A 20,635-nucleotide genomic window follows, 5' to 3' on the forward strand; every position below is an offset into this window, starting at 1 on the left:
TGGTGGACCACATCGAACCAAATAGATCTTTTAGTGTGTGTCCGCAAGTTATTTACATTGTGTTGATCTGATTGTCTTATTTATCATTCAATATTTGTCTGTGGTTGGTATGAAATGCAGGGGGCATCTGCCACTGCTTTTCAAGTGTTTTTCACATCTCCAGATGAATTCAGTCTTTTTTAAAGCACTTTATATTTTTCTTTCTTACAAATTATCATGTTATTGAGAATACGGGCAGCAACATTATTATCTACCTATAAGGCAGAGCAGAAAATGCTTTTGGACACTGGGATCCCAGCTCTGCTCTCAGTTACATGAGTGCCACTAATTTGGCATCTGTAGAGTCTTTCTGATGTAACAAACAGAATTTGGCCCTGGCAATTAACATAACTTGAAACAAGAAAATAAATCTATAGTGTTTAGTCCTTTCAAGATCAGATTATTTTTACTGTGGCTGAGGCAGATGCTAAAGTAGATGACAGATGAAAGTCTGCTCCCCTTACTCCATATTTACGCAATATAGCGTGTGTGTGTGTGAGAGAGTGAGAGAGAGACAGACACCGTACTTCTATCATGCTCATGACTATTGTATTTGTGATATTTTTTAGATATCATTAAACTGCAGCTGGTTGAAGCGGGCCTGGTTGAGTGTCTACTTGAGATTGTCCAGAAGACTGTAGACAGTGACAAAGAGGATGACATAGCTGAGCTTAAAACAGCCTCTGATCTTATGGTTTTACTACTACTCGGAGGTGAGTACAGTATCTTTGTATATTTTGCAAAGCAGAAGAGGGTACCTATGTCACATTTTACCGTTTAATTTTATTTTTAATCTATAAAACACATTTTAAAAATTATTTTAAGGACTTGCTAGCTAGTTATTCAGTGGGCTAGATTTTGCACTCTTACACCACTGTAAATCTAGAGTAATTCTAGTGAAGTCAGTAGAGTTACACAGATATAACAGAGGGAAGAATTTGAACTAACATTTCTTTTGCGTGTTGATTTTCTACACTTTTTGCCTCAAGATGAATCCATGCAAAAGTTATTTGAAGGAGGAAAAGGCAGCGTCTTCCAAAGGGTGCTTTCATGGATTCCTTCCAATAACCATCAGCTACAGCTTGCAGGAGCACTGGCTATTGCAAATTTTGCAAGAAATGGTAAGAATATGCTATCACAGCTTATGTTTGCCTTTTTGTACCCTTTCAATGTGCTGTTTCTACATAGCTATGAATCAAGCCTGTGTTGTGGTGGGATTTTTTAATTTGGTTTAGGATAGCATCGGTAGTTTTGAACACCTTTGCAGGATTTCTGAAAGATGTTAACCCTGCTTTTAGAATTCTGTTTTTTCAACATTGAAGATTCAGACACATTACTAAAGAATCATTATCACTTTTTTAGGAATTTTTCAACTCTAGTAAATCCTACCTCAATCAGCACTTTTCAAATATATATTTGTATTACGCTATTGGAGTTTTCAATTTTTACCTTCTTCTCTATTTCCCATTCCTTTATTGTAAATGCGTAATTGTTCCTGTAATTGAAGTTGACAATGGTGGTCAGATGCTACACTTTACCTGAACTGTAAAATTTGGAAGAGGGGGAAATTACACTTTCGTAGTGAGAAGCTCTTGTACGCATTTAAGATTGATTGTGAGCATACAAGTGACTCATCTTATCTTGTGCAGATGGAAACTGCATCCATATGGTGGATAATGGGATAGTTCAAAAGCTGATGGATCTACTAGACAGACATGTGGAAGATGGAAATGTAACTGTGCAGCATGCAGCATTGAGTGCACTCAGAAACCTGGCTATTCCTGGTAAGGCTTACGTCGCACTGCTAATCTCTCAGGGTGAATTCTGGCTCCCACTGCAAAGCCCAGGGGAAACAATGTGCGGGATGGCATTGTCCCCATCCAACCTGGAGGCAGGCTAGGGAGCATCTGTGCAGCTAGGCCACAGCCACTTCTTCATCTTTTGGGAGGGTTTGGTGGCCAGGTCACAGACCCACTGCCTATGTTTCTGCCACTGTTGTCCCGCAATACATCCACCCTGCGCTCCCACGGAGAGAGCTGCTGTGCTGCCTGGCTCTGCAATATGCAGGAGGAGGCTGTGGAGACCTCAATGTCACTTCCCTTTGCTCTGCAACTGTTCTGCATCATTTTGGGCTCTCTCTGGCTTATGGGGGATCCTACCTAGGATTTCCATCGTAGCAGAGAGAGCTGTTCACTTCTCTGATATACCATATCTTGCTGTAATTTCTCAGAGCTTGCGTTAGAGAAGGCCTATCAGGACATTTGATCCATTAGGATTAGTTAACGTTTGTAATAGTCTTTGAAGGTAGTGGGCCAGCCAAGTCCTAAATACTCTCATTTTTAATCATTTGTATCAATTTTTGATCGCCTGAACATAAAAATTCACATAAAAGCCTAAGGAAATATATAATGAGTATATATAAAACCTATACTTTCCAATGACCTGAGCCAAAAATCATTCTTTTTGATCAGTTTACTCTTTTTACTGCATACATTTAATTTTGAAAAATATTAACTTCCCGAGACTGAACATTAATACCTACTAAATTCGCATACCTTTAAAAATGCTAGAGATCCATCTCCTGCTTACCTTATCCAGTCGAGTCGTCCCACTGACTTCAGTGGGCCAGCCTCCCATGAATATGTGCAGGATTGGTCTCAAACCAATATATAGAACCTTGGGAACCAAGGAATATCTGCCACAGCAGGGTACTTCCTGTTAAGTATTATTTAGAATATGAACTAATGTATCACTTTCATTAAGCATAGTATGGGGCAAACCCTGCCCCCTCCTCACCACTTGTGGAGAGCCTCATGGAGGTGGAATCAGTGTAGTCTCACCACATGGGATGAGACAGGATTTAGGAGGCTGCATAAGGAATGCTCACTCCCTGCAGGATATCCCACACTGCTCTTTGCACAGTGTACTGCGGCAGGGCAAGAGGTTCCCCCCACTAACCTGATCCTTCAGTACACAGCGTCTATTCCAAACCTTTAGGGTGGAATTGTCTCTCCAGAAGGTCTCTAACTCCTGCTCTCATAGTTATTGTCCATGTAGAGGACTCTGGCATTCAGCTGAGATAGTCAGGCTGAGCACTGGAAATTAGATTTATGCATAAGAACAAAACATTCAAATTCACATTGTGTCTAGGTAACCATAAAATAATGTATATAAAGTGTGTGTGTGCGTGCATGTGTGCTCACAATGTACACATTAGTATGCTATTTTTTGGTGTGCATAGAAAAGCTGCTCCTGGACTGTCTTGGAAATGACAGTCTCCAACTTTAAATGTATCATCAAAAATGATTTGTGAGATAATTTCTGTTCTTTATTTGTGTAGTTGTAAATAAGGCTAAGATGCTATCAGCTGGCGTTGCAGAAGCAGTACTTAAATTTCTCAGATCGGAGATGCCCCCGGTTCAATTCAAGCTGCTGGGAACGTTAAGAATGTTAATAGATGCACAAGGTAAAAATAAGCAGTTCTTCATGTTCTATGATTCTCTCTCTGGTATAATCTGTTAAGGCTCTTCTAGAAGAAAAATAGTTCTTTTTTTACTTAAGTGTTAGCACAATGAGAGAAACTTGATGGTAACACCCATTGTTTCATGTTCTCTATGTATATAAATCTCCCCACTGTATTTTCCACTGAATGCATCTGATGAAGTGAGCTGTAGCTCACGAAAGCTTATGCTCAAATAAATTTGTTAGTCTCTAAGGTGCCACAAGTCCTCCTTTTCTTTTTATGAGCTGATTTAAAAATTCTGGATTGACTACCATGGACAATCGGAACACGTTTCAGACACTTACTTACTTTTCTATTTCAGCATTCTTCTAGACTGGCACATTATGAATATATCTAACTGCAGGTGTTTTGACCTCATGTTGTGCTACTCAGTTCCCACTTTTCTGTACCTTCTCTGTATCTAGCACTCTTGAATGGGCTGATCCATTTAATAATTGATAAATTGCCATTTCAAACTGGATAAATGTCATGTAATTTGCAGCTATCACGTAGTGGCTAGAACTATCAAATAAAGTGGCAAACCACAGAAGGCTATAGAGAGTCTCTGTGACTCTTTGGTGTTTTCTTTAAATTCCAAGCATCTTTTTAAATTGCTATATCAAATAGCTTCCACCAACCCTCCACCACAGTTTCTGAATACTAGCCCTGGTAAAATTCACAAGGGTTTGTAAGTACAGTAGATGTCTGGTTTCCATTGTTGAATATTTACATCCTTTTACCCAATAGCAATGGATGATATAGAGGTCTATTTATGAGTATACCACAGCAAATCTGTAACTAAAGTATAGGACAGCCTTACTAAACTGTACAATGGTAAACTACAATTCTGCCCTGAGTGTGGACTTGCTGATTTGCTCCTCGCTGCAGCACAGATTGGCAAGCTCTGGAAATCAGGTCATTAAGAGGGACATCAAACTACTTTGTGAGTCAATGTGAGGGACATCAAACTACTTTGTGACAGTGCTACATCACCTCTGCACCCAACCGTGGTACTCAGCACCATCCTGAGACAGGACAAGGGCACATAATGTGCTTCCCCATCTCTCTTCTAGCTGGCTCCTGCTCCCACTGATGCTGTTGGGGGACCAGGTTGTCCACTGTTCCCCAGGCCTTGTTAAAGGCTGCCATCTAGTTTCTTCACTCCTGCAGAGATGAACAGAACATGGAAGCCATTAGACCAATGCCACCTTCCCTTCAGAGGCAGCCCCACTTCCTCTGTACTTGTGTGTCCTGAGAACAGCCATCGAGGTGACAGCAGTGAAGGTAAAGATGGCTATCATGTTCTGTGCTGAGGGGAGATAGGACAGCTGCCAGTTCTGTTGCTCCTTTTTTTCCTTCCAGTGAGGGAGGGGCACGGCCCTATCATCTTCAGAACAGAGCCAGTGGTACCCACCTTTATTTTCACTTGTTCCCCTCAAAGGAGTGATGCAGGACTCTACATACTGAGAATATCAAATAGGAGAGGAGAGGCTATATTATCTTTGTATTTGGCATTTGTTTCAACACTACTGGAATACTGTGTCCAGTTCTAGTGTCCATGTTTCAAGAAGAATGTTGAAAAATTGGAGTGGGCGCAGAGAAGAGCCACAAGAATGATTAAGGGATGGGAAAACATGCCTTAGAGAGAGAGAGATTCAAGGAGCTCAATCTATTTAACTTGGCAGTGAAAAGGTTAAAGGGTGACTTGATCACAGTCTGTAAGTGGAACAGAAATCTGGTGATAGAGGATTCTTCATTCCCGTAGACAACAAGATCTAATGGCTGGAATTTGAAGCTATGCAGCTTCAGACTGGAAATAAAGGTGCATATTTTTAACAGTGAGGGAAGTTAGCTGTTGGAACAACTTACCGATGATTGTGGTGTATTCGCCGTCACTGGAAATTTTTAAATCAAGATTGGATGTTTTTCTCAAGAGATCTGCTCTAGTTCAGTCACAGCTATTGGATTTGAAGAAAGAATTAATTCAGGAAAGTCCTAGGGCCTGTTTAATGCAGGAGGTCAGCTAAATGATCACAATGGTCCTTCTGGCCTTAAAAATCCATAGATCTATGAATTGGCTTACTGGGAATGTGTCACCTTTTTTGTCTCTAGTATTCAATAATCCATAAACTGCAATGGTCAAAATATTTTAAATTTTAAAGTTTCATCCAGGAAAAAAGAAAAAAAAAATGTACCAGGAAAATATGTTGTGAAATTTTTTATGCAATTCACTCCCATCCCGATTTTTTACCAGTTTTACTCACTGATGCAAACTGGGACTTTCCCTCTATTAGCACAGAGTAACAAGATTCTTATTTACAATTTTTCTTCCTCTTAGAAACTTTCATGCATATATTTCTGACACATGCTGAAAAATGACAACCTTGTTTTATTTTGGCTTGTATCATATGTAGCAGAAGCTGCTGAACAGCTGGGAAAGAATGTGAAATTGGTTGAACGATTGGTGGAATGGTGTGAAGCCAAGGATCATGCAGGTGTGATGGGGGAGTCAAACAGACTGCTTTCTGCACTTATACGACATAGCAAATCAAAAGTAAGTTACTGGTGAAAAAATTCAGTTCATGTGGAGAGTCTTTAAAAGAAAGTCATGCCATGCTCTATTTTCAGTTTAGAATACAGGCCTTGACCCCCTGCAATGAGATCTGCGTGAATGGAATCTCTGCCTATGGTGAGCCCCTGTTACATCAAGGAGAGTCCAACCAAGCAAATTAGCTTGCAGAATTATGGCCATATTTTGTAATGGGACTGGATGTCTCAGAAGATTGACAAATGGAGATTGACGGCCTCCGGGTCATCTATATGAATCCCATTCGGACCCATGTTGATTTAAAAGTCCCCTTCTGATGAGTGTTTGAAATAAGCCAGTGGCTTGTCTCCAGTTTCTATTGGACAGGCATTAAGCAGCTTTGTTGATATTCTCAGAAGAAAGGCCAAAGATTGATTGGACATGGAGACTTACCTGTCATCTCCTAGAAATGATCCATCTAGTTACGATTGAGCCATGTTGGTGGGAAAGAGTGACAAGGAAATTGTATGACTAATTCCTGTGCTGTACCTCTAGCGTGTAAGAATACGGGACTTCTGGCCCCAGGGAGCCAGTCAATCAGACATTAGCACCAAGTTGAATATAAATGCCAATTATTTGATTAAAAAACTATTTGTTTCATAAATAGGAAGCCTGTTAAAGGGACACTGTCTAGGTTAGTAGGCCCAAATTTTGACCTACATATATTTATACTGTAACTTATAAATGCCAGTGGGGTAAATTTTGCTCTGAATTACACTAGTGTAAATCCATTCATGATCAATGACTTTACTCCAGATTTGCACCTGCATAAAAGGGATAAGAGAATCTTGGCCCGTTTTTTATAAAAAGTGTTTCAGTGCTATTCTTTCAGTTTCAAGCTTTCAATGAGTTGTTCAGTTACAAACATTTTCTTACAAAGGTATCCTTGCGTATACTGTATAAAGATAATACTAGCTGTCTGTCAATGCACCTCTAGTCACTCCTCACCATGTTAGCTACACTATACAGAGTTTATACAAAATACATGAAAGACCAGAACCTACAGTCCTTGCTTAGCTGTGTAGTCATATTGGACCAAAGAAAGCTCTGGGATTAGCAGGTGTGACCCCTGTTGCCAGGGACGGCTCCAGGCACCAGCGAAGGAAGCAGGTGCCCAGGGCGGCCAATAGAAAGGGGCGGCACGTCCTTCATTCCCTCTCTTCCTCTTCGGCAGCAGCTCAATTGGAATTTTCTTCTTTTTTTTTTTTTTCTTCCCCTCCACCGCTTGGGGTGGCAAAAAAGCTGGAGCCGGCCCTGCCTGTTGCAACCACTGAGAATCGTTCCTCCTTTTGCCAGGCCTATATTTTACCCATTGATTCAATGTGGTTCCTTGTATAAGTATGCACTGCAGGATCAAGCCTGATATTGGGAAATGCTATTTGAGAAATATGTTCACAAGTTAAGAATGACCTGATTCACGAATGGCACTGCAAAGCAGAAACAGGTGCGTGCTGTGGGCCTGATCCTGCATGATGCTGAGATTACTCAGCTCCCATTTAAGTCAGTGGGATCTGTGGGTAGTTACCCCTTTACATGGTCAGTTCTTATGCAAGGGGTATTCTCATATTTCTCCTGCCCCTCATATGGTTTGTATTCAGCCTCTAAAATTAGTCAGTATTAATTTTTTCCCAGAATTTTGAATACCTTTTTTTCTCACAGTCCGCAAGTCACGTGCATTTGGTGAATTCTGCTGCTATTTTAAGAAACCATGGGAGCAGAGATGTGAGTTTTTACCAGTCTGGGTCAGAGTGACTGCATTCAAAAATGTAAAGCAAAGATACTAACACTGGCATGGAACAGCTAATGTTTGTAATAAAACACAGAATTTAGCAAAAATCACTCAGTGCAGAAGAATCTCTGAGCTTTTAGAGGCTCAAAGACTGCCCTTCAACACAGTGGAAAAATGAGTTCACTCTTTTAATTTTATACTTGCACTGCCCTCTAGGTTTGGATGTTGGCATAGCTGCATGGCTCTTTACTGTACTTTCACTAATATTTTAAATTCATGCACCTACAAAAGATAAGGTGACATTTTCAAAAGTGCCTCAGTGATTTAGATGTTTAGGCCACACTGACTTTCAAAGAGACTTAGGCCCCTAACTATCTGAGTTACTTTTGAAAATGGGACTTGGGCTCCAAGCTACTTAGGCCCTTCTGTAGAAAATTGTAGCGAGAGGTTCTTTGTTTCAATTCCCAGTGACTGCAGCAGAAGCTGAAGGCACTCAGAGCTTTGCAGGAGGTCCTCAGCACTTAGTAGAGAGGAGTCTAATTAGAAGGGACTTGTTGCAAGTAAAAGAAAAATAAGTTTTTACATATGTATGTGCATTAGGTAATTCAACATTAAGTGAAGAGCTTTTTGGCTGTGAATTTCTTAGGCAGTAAGCTCAGAGCCTAACCTAGTCCCAAGTGTTTCCATTCAGTTGTTGTGTTAAGAAATGTGAAGCTTCAGCATGATTAGCTGAAGACATTTCGAGGTTCCAGGCTCATGCTTGCATTTTTTGTTTCTTTGCGCACAAAATCTGATTGCAATAATCTGTGCAAGTGCTGGAACATAAATCATTCTAAGCCCATGGCTCAGTTTGTGGCCTTTGGTTTGTCGCTGCAGGTAGAAAGGGGAGCACTGAAGGATATATTTTATTGCATGTCCTTGTCATTGCATTTCACTTTAATCATCTTACTCAAAGGACTGAAGTAACAAATCAAATTTTCATTTAAAAGGCAGGCCACCTTTTCAAACTTCGGTGCTTAAGATGCACCTGCGAGACACAAATGCATTTGCCTCTGCAAGTACCGTGCAGCACACACAGTTACCTGATTTTGGGGCATGTATTTTGCAGCTGCGACTTACACTCAGACGTGAGAATAACTGACACACAATGTAGTATCTCCTTTAAACAGCTTCTTTCCTCCCCTTACTCTCATTTGTAACAACATCGCAGAAGCTTGAAAATAAATTGATTGACAGGAGAAGCACTTAACAGTGTGAGGTTTGTAAGTCCTATGAAAAAGACTAGTTAAAAAAAATAACGAAAAATAAATAGATAAAGAACTCAGAGGCCTTCATCTATCATTTTATTACAAATACAAGTAAAATTTTGGACCTAAAAACATTGACAGAGTCCTTTAAATGTCTATGATAACTACTCCAAGAGCATTTAATCCAGTTAAGATTTTTGTTTCCTAGGTCTTGGGCAACAGGAAAAGTACTGTAATTCTGGTTTTAGAACAAAAAGTAATACATCGGTATTCTGTAACTTATGGTCTCATATTTATTACCAGTTTCGAGAGAACACTATTCACTTCCTGCCTACGTACTTTGTTTTTCACATTTTGCATTATTAAATAAATTGGAATACAGAACAACCTCCCTTCTCTAAAGGTCTTTGGGGTCATCCCCCAAGGACAAGAGGCATTTTGGATGATGGGGGATTGAAAACCAAGATTACAAAAGAGTCGTTCTGGGTCTCCATACCCAGAGCATAGCAAAAGGATGCTGGGTTTCAACACTACAGGATAATGAGAAGAAAGCTAGTTGTCTTTGCAGATTGGCTGATTTTAAATGGGGCTCAGGGTTAGCTGGAGGGCAGTCCCTTTTAGAGCAAATTGGTCTGCAAAACACAACAGCAATGTCATCCAGTATAACCTGGAAGAGGGGTGGGGAACAGACTTAACCAAATATTGCTTAATTCTAACTTTTGGTTAACCCAACAATTACATATTATAACACACATCTGGTTAAATTATGTATAAATACATATACCAGTGGCTCTCAACCTTTCCAGACTACTGTACCCCTTTCAGGAGTCGGATTTGTCTTGCATACCCCCAAGTTTCAGCTCACTTAAAAACAACTTGCTTACAAAATCAGGCATAAAAATACAAAAGTGGCACAGGACAGTATTACTGAAAAATTGCTCACTTTCTCATTTTAACCATATAAAATAAATCAACTGGAATATAAATATTTCAGTGTGTAGTATATAGAGCAGTGTAAGCAAGTCGTCTGTATGAAATTTTAGTTTGTACTGACTTCACTAGTGCTTTTTATGTAGCCTGTTTTAAAACTAGGTAAATATCTAGATGAGTTGATGTACCCCTTGGAAGACCTCTGTGTACCCCTCGTTGAGAATCACTGGCCTGTGTGTGTGTGTATTACGTAACTGTACTTACAGCATACATCACAGCTAAATTATTCAATTCTGTTAATGTATAATGCAAACTTTTTTTCAGTCCTGTTATTTTTATTTATTTTAGGATGTAATTAGGACCATTGTTCAGAGCGGTGGCATCAAGCATTTAGCTACCATGGCAACTAGTGAACACGTAATAATGCAAAACGAAGCTCTTGTCGCTTTGGCACTAATAGCAGCGTTAGAATTAGGTGAGTATCCTGATGGTTAGCTCTTCTTATTTTCCCTTTAGTCTGTGCTCAAGAGAGGCTCAGGGCTGGAAAATCCAAGCAGAAGTGAGTTTCTTTGGTAGAGTTATATGGGATCCTGCAGAAATTTACCAGTTTGACACGATATTTGCTGTCATGAGCATGGGAATCTATGTTAACATATCCACATACAGGCAAAAATGGGGTTGCACAGATCAAGTTTGCCTTGCAGAATCTATATTACAGGAGGTGATGTGTGAACAAGAAAGGCCCAAGAATGACTTTCAGATCCTAGATAGAGTTAGCAATGACTTAATAGTTATAATGTAAAAAGATGATTTTTCTAACAATGCTGTGGAGACTCAGAGATGATAAGCATGGAACCCCAGGATGTCATATTTATAATTACATTTCAGACTGGAGACACTATCAACTATGTGATTTAAAAAAATTGTTCTAGCCTAGTCAGGAAGCTAATTAAGAAAAAGGTTTTTAATGGGACCTGGTTCTGGCTACACTTGAATGTAGACATCCTAAACCAGTTTAGTGAGATCTGCTAAGATAAGACATCGACTAGCTGCTGATGCAGTCATGGGGAAGCTAGTAAAATGGTGGGTACTGCTCAGATAATGGCTGTTACTGGTTTTGTTAAATTTCTTAGCTATAAAAATCATGTATTTTTAAATTCCATGTCCTGTGTTGCTAACACCTTAAAGTTTGCTAAAGTTGAAAGAATTTTAAAAAATGGATTTTCCCTTCCACCATTTATCCTGCTTACTTGCTCTTTGTACTTCCCTCATCTTGGACAATAGAATTAGATGATTCAACATTACTTACTTTTGCGGTCAGTTTAATTTCTTGTTCTCATGTACTAGCAGAATGCTGTTGTGTTCTCCTTCCAAAACACCGCAAAGAAGCATTAGATATAAAAATAAATTTATCACATTGAAAGAGAAAATATTTTTATTCATTTTGGTCTTTTACTCCCTACCCATTTGTCTTCAAACAATTACATTTTGGGCCTAACCTAAGTTGACGGTGTCCCAATAAAACTTTGCCCAAATCATATACTCCTTAGTCAAGGCCTGATCCTACTAAGTATTGAGCACTCTCCAAAGGTGCTGAGCGCCCTCCGTTCCTTTTGATTTCAAAGATCACACCCTCAGTTTTTATTCCCTTTTAAGTCTGGAAAGCATTTAGTCAATGTGAGTTTTGACTGAGGAAGGCTAACAGGAGTTGGCTTCTCAGTATTTAGAATGCAGAGTGGATTTGCCATCAGGATTTTAGTTAAAATATGAAACTATTTCACAAGGACTTAACATTGTAACATTAATATATATATATATATATATATATATAAATAAAAAAAAAATGAAACATATATCAGGCAACTCTTAAAGACTTCACAGCACCACTTTTACAGTGCAGGAGAAAAATATTTCAGTACATGGCCAAACACTGTGCATCAAAAATGACTTGATATTCTTGGATTTACAACTTTCACTTATTTGTATTGCAGTCATTGCTGAGAAGGATCTTGAAAATGCTAAACTAGTCCAGATTCTACACAGACTGCTCTCAGATGAGAGGAGTGCTCCAGAAATCAAATACAACTCCATGGTGTTGATCTGTGCTCTTATGGGATCTGGTGAGTATTTACAAGGTGCTGTTTTATTCTGCTCCTTGCTCCCCCCCCCTTTAAAAACTAAACTTATTTTTCAGCTTGGACGTTGGGCCTCTACTAGATACACTGGGCCTAATTCTCCACTCACACTGGCTGTACATGGACATAACTCCACTGACTATGGTGAAGTCCCTCCTAATTTATAGTGTTGAGAGAGAAGGAAATCAGCTCTACCATGTGTACAGAAGGCTGTATAACAACTCAGTGCTGAATAATATTAGAGTATTTGCATCAGTTTAGCTAAATTGATTTAAATGGGTGCAACTTGTGTGTGTAAACAAGGCATCAGTCTTTTTACTGTAGTGGTTACTCATGATGACTGCTATATTACTGCAAGGTTCCAGGGGTGGTGGGTGATCTTTAGAGCAATATGCACAAGGCAGGATATAGAGGGACTTCGTAAAGTGCTGAATTTAGAGTCAGTGAAGGGAGACCCACGTATCACGAGCGTTAGTGCTGAAATTCACACTAGTGTGTTGCACTCCCAACATTTTTAATCCCTTTGGCATTCGTGGTTCTCTGAGTCCCTCTCCATATGAATGTCTTGGGAGCAATTCTCAGGAGCTTCTTCTACCTGTCTGTTGAGCTTCCACTTGCCCCTTTTGTGTCTGTGCATTCCTTAAGCTACCTGATTCATGGAGCATGCCCCAGAGTTTTTGCTGCATTTTTCATTCCCATGATTCTTGTCACCAGGAAGAGGTGACTGTTTCTGCAGCTCTCGCCTGCTCTAAAATAAGGAAACGTGATGTTTTAGTCTTAACTAATACTTAAAGGGATGCCCCACTTTGGGACTTCAAGCCTGCTGTTAACTGCAAATGTATCTTCTTCCCCACCCTACCAAGTCCTTCCCTTTTATGTCACCAATCCCTATATAGATAGGATATTTATGCTTGTAAGTTTTGATGTTTTCTCTGCCAGTGAGTGAAGAGGTTCTTGAAGTTATTTTAAAATAATAGCTGCAGAGATTTTCTGCGTGGCTAAGAACTCTGTAGCTTCTAAGACCTGTGGTTTTATAGGGTATGTCTACACTGCACCTGCAGGAGTGCCCTCCAGCACGGGTAGACAGACAGAGGTGCTAGCTCTGCTCAACCTAGTGTGCTAAAAATAGCAGCATGGATTTTATGGCATGGGTAGCACTCGGGCTGGCCACCCAAGTAGAGACCATGGGGATAGGGTGGCTGGCCTGTGTAACCACCCATGCCTCAGCATCACACGGCTGTTCTTAGGGTGCTTTCGCTTGAGCAGAGCTAGCAGCATGTCTGCCGCCCCAGGCTGGGAAGCGCACTCCTAGCTGCAGTGACCACAGAGGCCAAGTAGTGGAGTGACACTCTAAATGGTTTTGCCGACGGACACTGTTGTGACTCTCCTTTGTTACAGTGATGTGATATAATATTACATTTCATGTCTTTGTGCTGGCAGTTGCATATTGCCAGTTAAATATATATTTCTTGCCAGCTGGGAACTGGTGGTGCAATGGAGTCAGTGTGTTAAAAGAGAAGAGAATGATGACAATGGGAAATGTAAACAGTGTAACTTAAAGGATCAGAAAAAAACCCAGGGCATTCAAACCTAACACAGTCACTGTGTATGAAGGTCCTGAAGCACCTAGGAGTCTGGCTAAACAGCGCTTTTCTGCCATTGTAACTCAGTAAGCTCCTGGAAGTTGATTTGGTAACACCTGCTTAAACATGGTGTTATCCTGGAAGTAGGAGGATAGGAAATACTTACACCGTAGAATAACTCCAGAACTGAAAACAGCTTAATTGAAATTGTTCACAGTGTACAAAAGTTGTCAGATGCATGGCCCTGGCTCTGGCTCTGCTGTCACACAGTAGAGGGGTAAAACGTGCAAGATAATTGGAAGCAGGTGAACAGGAAACAAATGTCACAGAAAATTTGCTACAAGGAAAAGGAGCACGTAACCTTTGTGCGAAAAGTAGCTAATTCGAAACAGAGGTTCATATTTCTCATGAGCAGCCCAGGTCTCGGTTTAATTGGCAGCACCTGGCGAAGGAGAAATATATTTGGATCTTGTTGCTCATTTGGAGTCTACTAGAATTTCCTACCCTGCATATAAATAAAGCCTGAAGCACGTTTTTTAAAAAATATAGTGCCTACAATTGTTTCAACAGAACTCCTGATGTACTTGCGTTACTTTTTTCCCCACCCTAAATATGTATACAATAATGTACAAAGCAATCCATGCTAATTTCTTAAAACAGAAGAAAACAAATGCTCACCATTTTAGAGGGACCAGGCCATGCATCAGTCAAAACGAACACACTTGTAAGCAGATTAACAATAACCAAGTGATGCAATGTCAGGTAGACAACTACCCTACACACTCACCCCTAACCATACAACCTCTTAGGCAAGAGCTGTTTTTCAACAGATGAGCCCTGGCTTTGTAAGACCAGTTTAGGGAATGAGTTCTAAAGGTGAGGTTCTGGCTATACAGTCTTCTACTAGTAACCATATTGAAAGGCATTGGGGGGTGGAATTTCGTAAAGGCTGAGCATCCCACCACTCCAGCTGACGTCAGTGGGAATTGTGGATTCTCAACACGTTACAAAATTAGGCCCTAGAGTTGACATCACTGCACTCAAAAGTGGTGCTGTCTGTGTGTGTGTCAATTCTGGGTGATTGCTAAAATAGGCACTCTTACCTCTCTGCCACCCACCCAGGCTTTTCTGTGCTCTGCGACATGAGTGTCCCTCCTTTTTATGGGTGGGCACCATTAACTCTATCACCTCAATTAGTGTCAAGTACAAGAGTAGAACATAAGGAAAGTGTCTCTCATTAGCAGCCCCCAGAAAATTGAGATATGTGCATAGACACATGGTCTGAGACAGCAGCGTGTGAACCCTTCGTGCTTCTGTCTTCCAGAACCCCTTCACAAGGAAGTGCAGAACCTGGCATTTCTGGAAGTCGTATCAAAACTCCGCAGCCATGAGAACAACACTGTCGCCCAGCAGGCCTCACTCACAGAGCAGAGACTCGCAGTAGAAAGCTGAGGCAGGTCTCCCGTTTCCATACAGCATCCCATCATGGATTTCACCTTTGTCCTCTGGCCTGCTGCTGCTCCTGCTGTGTTTTCCACTGTATCACTTGTGCACGCATGTCATGTTCCCACACACAGTGATGAACTGCTGTAGGTATCTGTCCAATAAGGGTTCTAAAATCCATAGGCGGTGTTAACATAAATCTGTCAGAAACAAGTCTCCACCCATAAATGTTCTATGTGTATTCTTGTTGCTTGGGCCACGCCGTAGAATGTGCATGTTGTAGTCAGATGATGATGTAAAAGTGGTACTACATGATGACTCTTTCCTCACACCCCTAACTGCCTAATGACATACTGCTAAATTAGGGACAATACAGGAAGCAGCAAGTCCAACCTAGAGTATTGATTATAGGATTAAATAGTAAATCTAGCTCCATTTTTGGTGCTTTGGAAACACAGGTATGAATGGAATGTATCGCTGCTCATTCACTGGTCTTGCCTAGTAATGTCAAACCCATGGTACCTAGAGGTAACAAATAAAAAATCCAGTGCTATCACCCGTAACCCTCTGTCTTGCCCTTTTTGTATTTAAATGCAGAATTAATGCATGATGAGAAGCCCTGTCTTCAGTTTAAAGAAGAAATACAAAGGAAACCACTGAACTCCATTTTCCGCCCCTTGTCATTAGTATGTACTCTGGAGGGGGTGTCGTGTGGTTTTGGGCTTTGGCCCTAGCATTTATGCCAAGGTACAATCCCTTGCTGCAGCCCAGCATCTCCCCCAATTCTGCTGTGCATGTGCCCTTCACCTCCTGTGTGCACTTCCAGAGGCAATTCAAGCCTTTTCTCCAGCTTCCCACCAGATCTTCTACCTCTGCAGCAGCTCTCAGTCACCGTTCTCTGCTCCCAGCCTGTCCATTGCCCTTTTTCATTTTCAGGTAGTTGCAAGTAGCTTTGTTTTCTCCTCTTGGACTGGGTATTCAGAAGCGCTGTGGCAGCTCCCTGCTGAGCCCCTCGGCCCTCTTTTAGGGGGATGGCAGAGCAGGGCTAAGCCCAAATAGTAATCCCTCTGCGAGACATTTTTAACAAGATCCACAGAAGGCAAATTATGCCATGCCTGTTCTCAACCAGCTGACCCTTGTGCTGCCAGGGCCTGGAGATTTTAATCTAACAGGCACTTTGGGACCCCTAGCCCCCAACAAGCTGTGACTCCACCACAGGAAAGCCCGACCAGGAATCAGAGCCAAATTGGGAGAGGCTCTAAGGATGAGGAGGACCTCAATCAGCCGGCCTAGGGTGTATGTCCTGGGGCAATTCAAGACCATAAGGATAAGTCCCTAGCAGGGCACCTGGTCCTGGCCCAAAGCCCTGAAGTTGATTGTAAGTGCTCTGGGGAAAGAAGCAGGGCTCAGGATCAGCTCCCCTCCCACTCCCCCTTCCTTCCAGCTTGAGTTAGGAAACTCTGGCAGTGAGTCCCCATCCTCCACCCTGGGAGGAGTGGGAGCCTATGGGAGAGGACTCCTGGAAATTTCTCCCTTGAAGGCTCCAGGTCCTGTACAAGACTAGCCACAAAAGGCCCTGCTCATGGCATAGGCGGGCAGCCAGGCTTGCAAAACATGCAAAAAAATCCAAACTGGAAAAAAAAGGCTAAGAAAAAGCCTTAAAGGTATCAGTCCTCCGACTCAAGACACCTCCTCCTCTACTGAGGGAGGAGAGCTGTCAGACTCTGATTCTGAGAAGGACATGGACAAAACGTAACAAGGTTTGATTACCCTGAGGTCCAAGAGATGGATGCTGTGATTCCTTTCTCCAGGGCTCCAGATACCCTGTGCCATTCTGGGTTGCAGATGTATTCACCATCCCATCAAGATGGTGGTGATGAGAACCTGTCTGGCAAGCATATGGAAAGACCCGTACAAACATCTTCCTGGGCTGTTCACCATTTCAGGGAGTTAAGGACCTGTTTCGGGACATGTCCTTGAAGTTGCATGCACACTGGGGAATGCTCTCATGCTTTCAGAAGAAAAGCCAGAAGGCACCTGATGTGTGATCCCACCTATGAGGTGACCCCTGCACTCTAGACCAGGAGGCCCAGTAGCTGAAGGCACTGAGCAGTGGTTGGGCTCCTGTATTTGACCAATGTGGATACCAGATTCTGAATCTTCTGGAATCTGTCTCCTGATGGTCAGATCTCTGAGGAAGATGGCTGGAAGGAGGCGGAGCATCACTGTTTGGTAATGCTCTAAGACAAGACTAGAAACCACTACCTGGAAAGCGGAGGGACTGTTTGGCCACATTTTTAGCCACTACCTTATCCAATGTCTCTCTGACTAGGAGAAATGTGAATTTAGAGGAGCACATGTCTTGTTTGAAGTGTCTACTTCCCAGGGATAAAGGCCATGTGTGTCCCTGGGCCACTGAACTGGATGCCCTGGCCCTGACAGAAAACAGCATAGCATCATTTGAAGCATCTTCCACAAATGCTGTTGCAAGGGAGATTTTCTTAAGTATAGACTTACTTGGTTTGTTTTCTGCCCTCAGGGACTTCAAATTCCTCTAGCCCTGACACTGTCTCAAGCAAAACAACTGGCTGCCAGAGATGCTCTGAGAGGAGCCGGAGTCAAACTGATGATGTAAGAACATATAAATTCTCATACAAAATCAGGTCAGTGATCCAGGTAGTCCGACTTCTGGTCTCAAACACTAGCAGCCAATACGAGATGCTTCAGTGGAAGATGCTAGAAACCCTGACGTGGGTACCTGTACAACAACATGCCCATTAAAAAGAAGGAGTTTCATCCCAATCCCAGTCAGTTATTGATTTTTTTGTGCTTCGGTAGCGCCCGGGAGCCATTGCGCTAGGTTCTGAACACACACAGACCACGCAGACAGGTCCTGCCCCAAAGAGCTCGCTCTCTAAGTAAGCAGTTAGCAAGTCACTTATGCCCAGGAGTATTTATATCCCTTAGGGCTTGGTGTAACCGTAGCTGTCATCATCCAGCTTACTGGGAGATGGTCTATAGCACTGATGATAATCATGTCAAAAAGGGAGAGCTTCCTGTACACAGAAATGGATGTCGGAGTGAACCCTCTGCTGTTTTGACTGGATCGAAGTTTATCACATTTCTGCATACCCCAGTACTTGTTGTTGCTATCGAATCATTTAGTCAAAGAGCCTCCGCTAATGAGGAAAACAATATTTCTTGCACAGATCTAAGGACTGTATCATCTGAAATGCATTTGACTATCCATTTCGCTGAAGTCAAATGAGTTCAAACTGCTGGAGTGAAGTTTGATTTAAGAATAGCTGTACAGTCGATAGATAACACTGTAACCTGTACTGGTCGAGTTATTTTTATGCCTGTAGTGTCAGACATCTCACTGTTTACCGCCTACTGCAAACTAAGCTGAAAGGAGTTGGAGCTGCCATACTGTCTGCTCCTCCTAACCCTATCGAGCTACTGCATTTGACTTGTAACCGTCATACAGCGGTAGACTCGATTTACTGTCTCTCAAATAATCAGCCTCTCCAAAAACACATCTGCTAACATTTGAACAAAAAGTGTTTCATGTATCTTATCAGCCTGGCTTCGTACAAGATATTTCACTGGGAAAAACTCAGCCCCCTAAGTTTTTCCTGGTGGCAGATATTTAAGGTTAAAAAAAAGGGAACACTCGATTTTTTCGCAAATTAAATTTCTGTATAAAGCATTGCATTAAACCACAGACTCTACTGGATATAATTTGTTTAAATAAAAATAGAACCTCCTGGGGAGTTTCATTCAGACCATGAAGGCTGCAACATCCAGCAATATGGACACAGGAACTTCGAAATGCCATCCCAAAGACAATTAATAATCATGCAGAAAATGGATAATTATTAGCCACAGCCATCGACCAGAAACAGCATGTAAGCTTTTTAAATGTATAATTTAACAGTTATCAAAGGAGCTCAATCATGAAACAGTAAAGAATACACATAAAACCAATAGCTCCATTAGTTAGGAATAAAGCAAGTTGTGCTGCGACCACACGTCCCTCAGATGTTCAAGACCGTATGTTTTTCTAAAAAGATACACTTCAATTGAACCACAAGTTGACGCAGGAATTGTTGGGTGAAGTTCTATGGCCTGTGTTATGCAGGAGGTCAGATTAGATGATTGTAATTGTCCCTTCTGGCCTTAAAAAGAAATCTATAAATCTGTGTTTGAATAGGTCCCATGATTAATAGAAAGGGCCCAATAAAATAGGTAAATCCTTCATGCAGCAACAGTGCTCTGAAATCAGTAGTTTATCTTCATGTCCATGTGCCTCGTCACCTACCTGACACTATCAAGGCACCTTCCTGGTCCATACTGCTGCAAGTCTCTGGTCCATGATGAAAAGCTGGTCCCTGACTAACGGTGAAATGTCATCACACAAGGGCAAATGGCAGCAACCAATTGCACCTCCACTATCGATGACAGTCTGCTCTGAAAACAAGGAAATTTAAAATGTTTGTTTTTAAAAAAACCCTGCAATGGTTTACCTACATTTTGACAAAGTCAGGATGTCAGATGACCTTTCTTCCACCTCAACGTGTCCTGCACCAGAGGCCTCATCAGTATTAAGTTAGAAATAACAGCACCCATCAGAACTTAATTAGCCAAGTCTTGTCCTAGGTCTACGGCTTTAACTTACCTGGGTTTATTATAATAGGTCTATAGTACTATAGATACATGATGATGCTTTACAGAGAACACACACACAGGGAAGCTTGTGGTCTCCTAGAAGAGAGTCTAATTTAGATGAAAGTTGCATCATGGGATGAAACCATGTTTTTTCTATTGAATAAAACTTAAAAGGGGCAAAGCACCCTCACCCAAATCTCTCACCAAAATCTTAGTACTATATATATTGAAATGGCCTCAACATTTGAATTTACCATTTTGCAAGCACAACTGTTTGCATGTGTGAAGACAACTGTGAACACAAATGGCATTTGACAGAGGATTGCTGAACAAATGGTGGACCACAGATGTGGAGGCTGGGTAAAATATGGCCCTTGGGGTCCCAGCTTAGCAGTGAAATTGGCTGTAAACGACAATGCTCTGGTCTGTGTTTCAAAAATAGGCATTGTCATCTCTGAATTGGAAGAATTAAATACAAACACAAGTCACAGGAAGCAATGGGGTTTACTGGGTGTCCAAAGATTTTTAAGACTCAAAGGTAAAGGAAATGAGACCAATATATATCCTTCATACATCCCCAATGGCTGGGGAACAATCTAAAGTAGGCTCAATATAAACATAGATTTCTACAACCTGAAGTGTCGGTCGCAGATATTCCAGGCAGAATAAACTTTCCTTGTATGCTCGTACTACAATCAGAAAAGGTCATTAATACCTCCATTGTAACTTGTCACCTGTACAAGCCAAAGGTTGTGGCAACATTACAGTCACT

At 41.5% G+C, this 20,635-nt stretch overlaps 1 protein-coding gene across 5 annotated transcripts in view; it reads left to right on the top strand.

Annotated features, from left to right (window-relative positions):
- RAP1GDS1 (Rap1 GTPase-GDP dissociation stimulator 1) overlaps positions 1-15,758 on the top strand; it is a 156,906-nt gene extending 141,148 nt beyond the window's left edge. For all 5 annotated transcript variants that reach the window (XM_084626045.1, XM_084626047.1, XM_084626046.1 and 2 more), the window contains 8 exons: positions 609-752; positions 1,029-1,160; positions 1,689-1,823; positions 3,380-3,505; positions 5,956-6,095; positions 10,383-10,509; positions 12,026-12,154; positions 15,077-15,758. In XM_084626045.1, coding sequence (XP_084482171.1) covers positions 609-752; positions 1,029-1,160; positions 1,689-1,823; positions 3,380-3,505; positions 5,956-6,095; positions 10,383-10,509; positions 12,026-12,154; positions 15,077-15,204 — 1,061 coding nt within the window. In that variant the 3' untranslated portion in view covers positions 15,205-15,758. The remainder of the gene's footprint in view (positions 1-608; positions 753-1,028; positions 1,161-1,688; positions 1,824-3,379; positions 3,506-5,955; positions 6,096-10,382; positions 10,510-12,025; positions 12,155-15,076) is intronic.
- Positions 15,759-20,635: the final 4,877 nt, after the last annotated feature.

This window comes from Lepidochelys olivacea, assembly GCF_965140295.1.
Source record: "Lepidochelys olivacea isolate rLepOli2 genome assembly, chromosome: 4".
NCBI lineage: Eukaryota > Metazoa > Chordata > Testudines > Cheloniidae > Lepidochelys > Lepidochelys olivacea.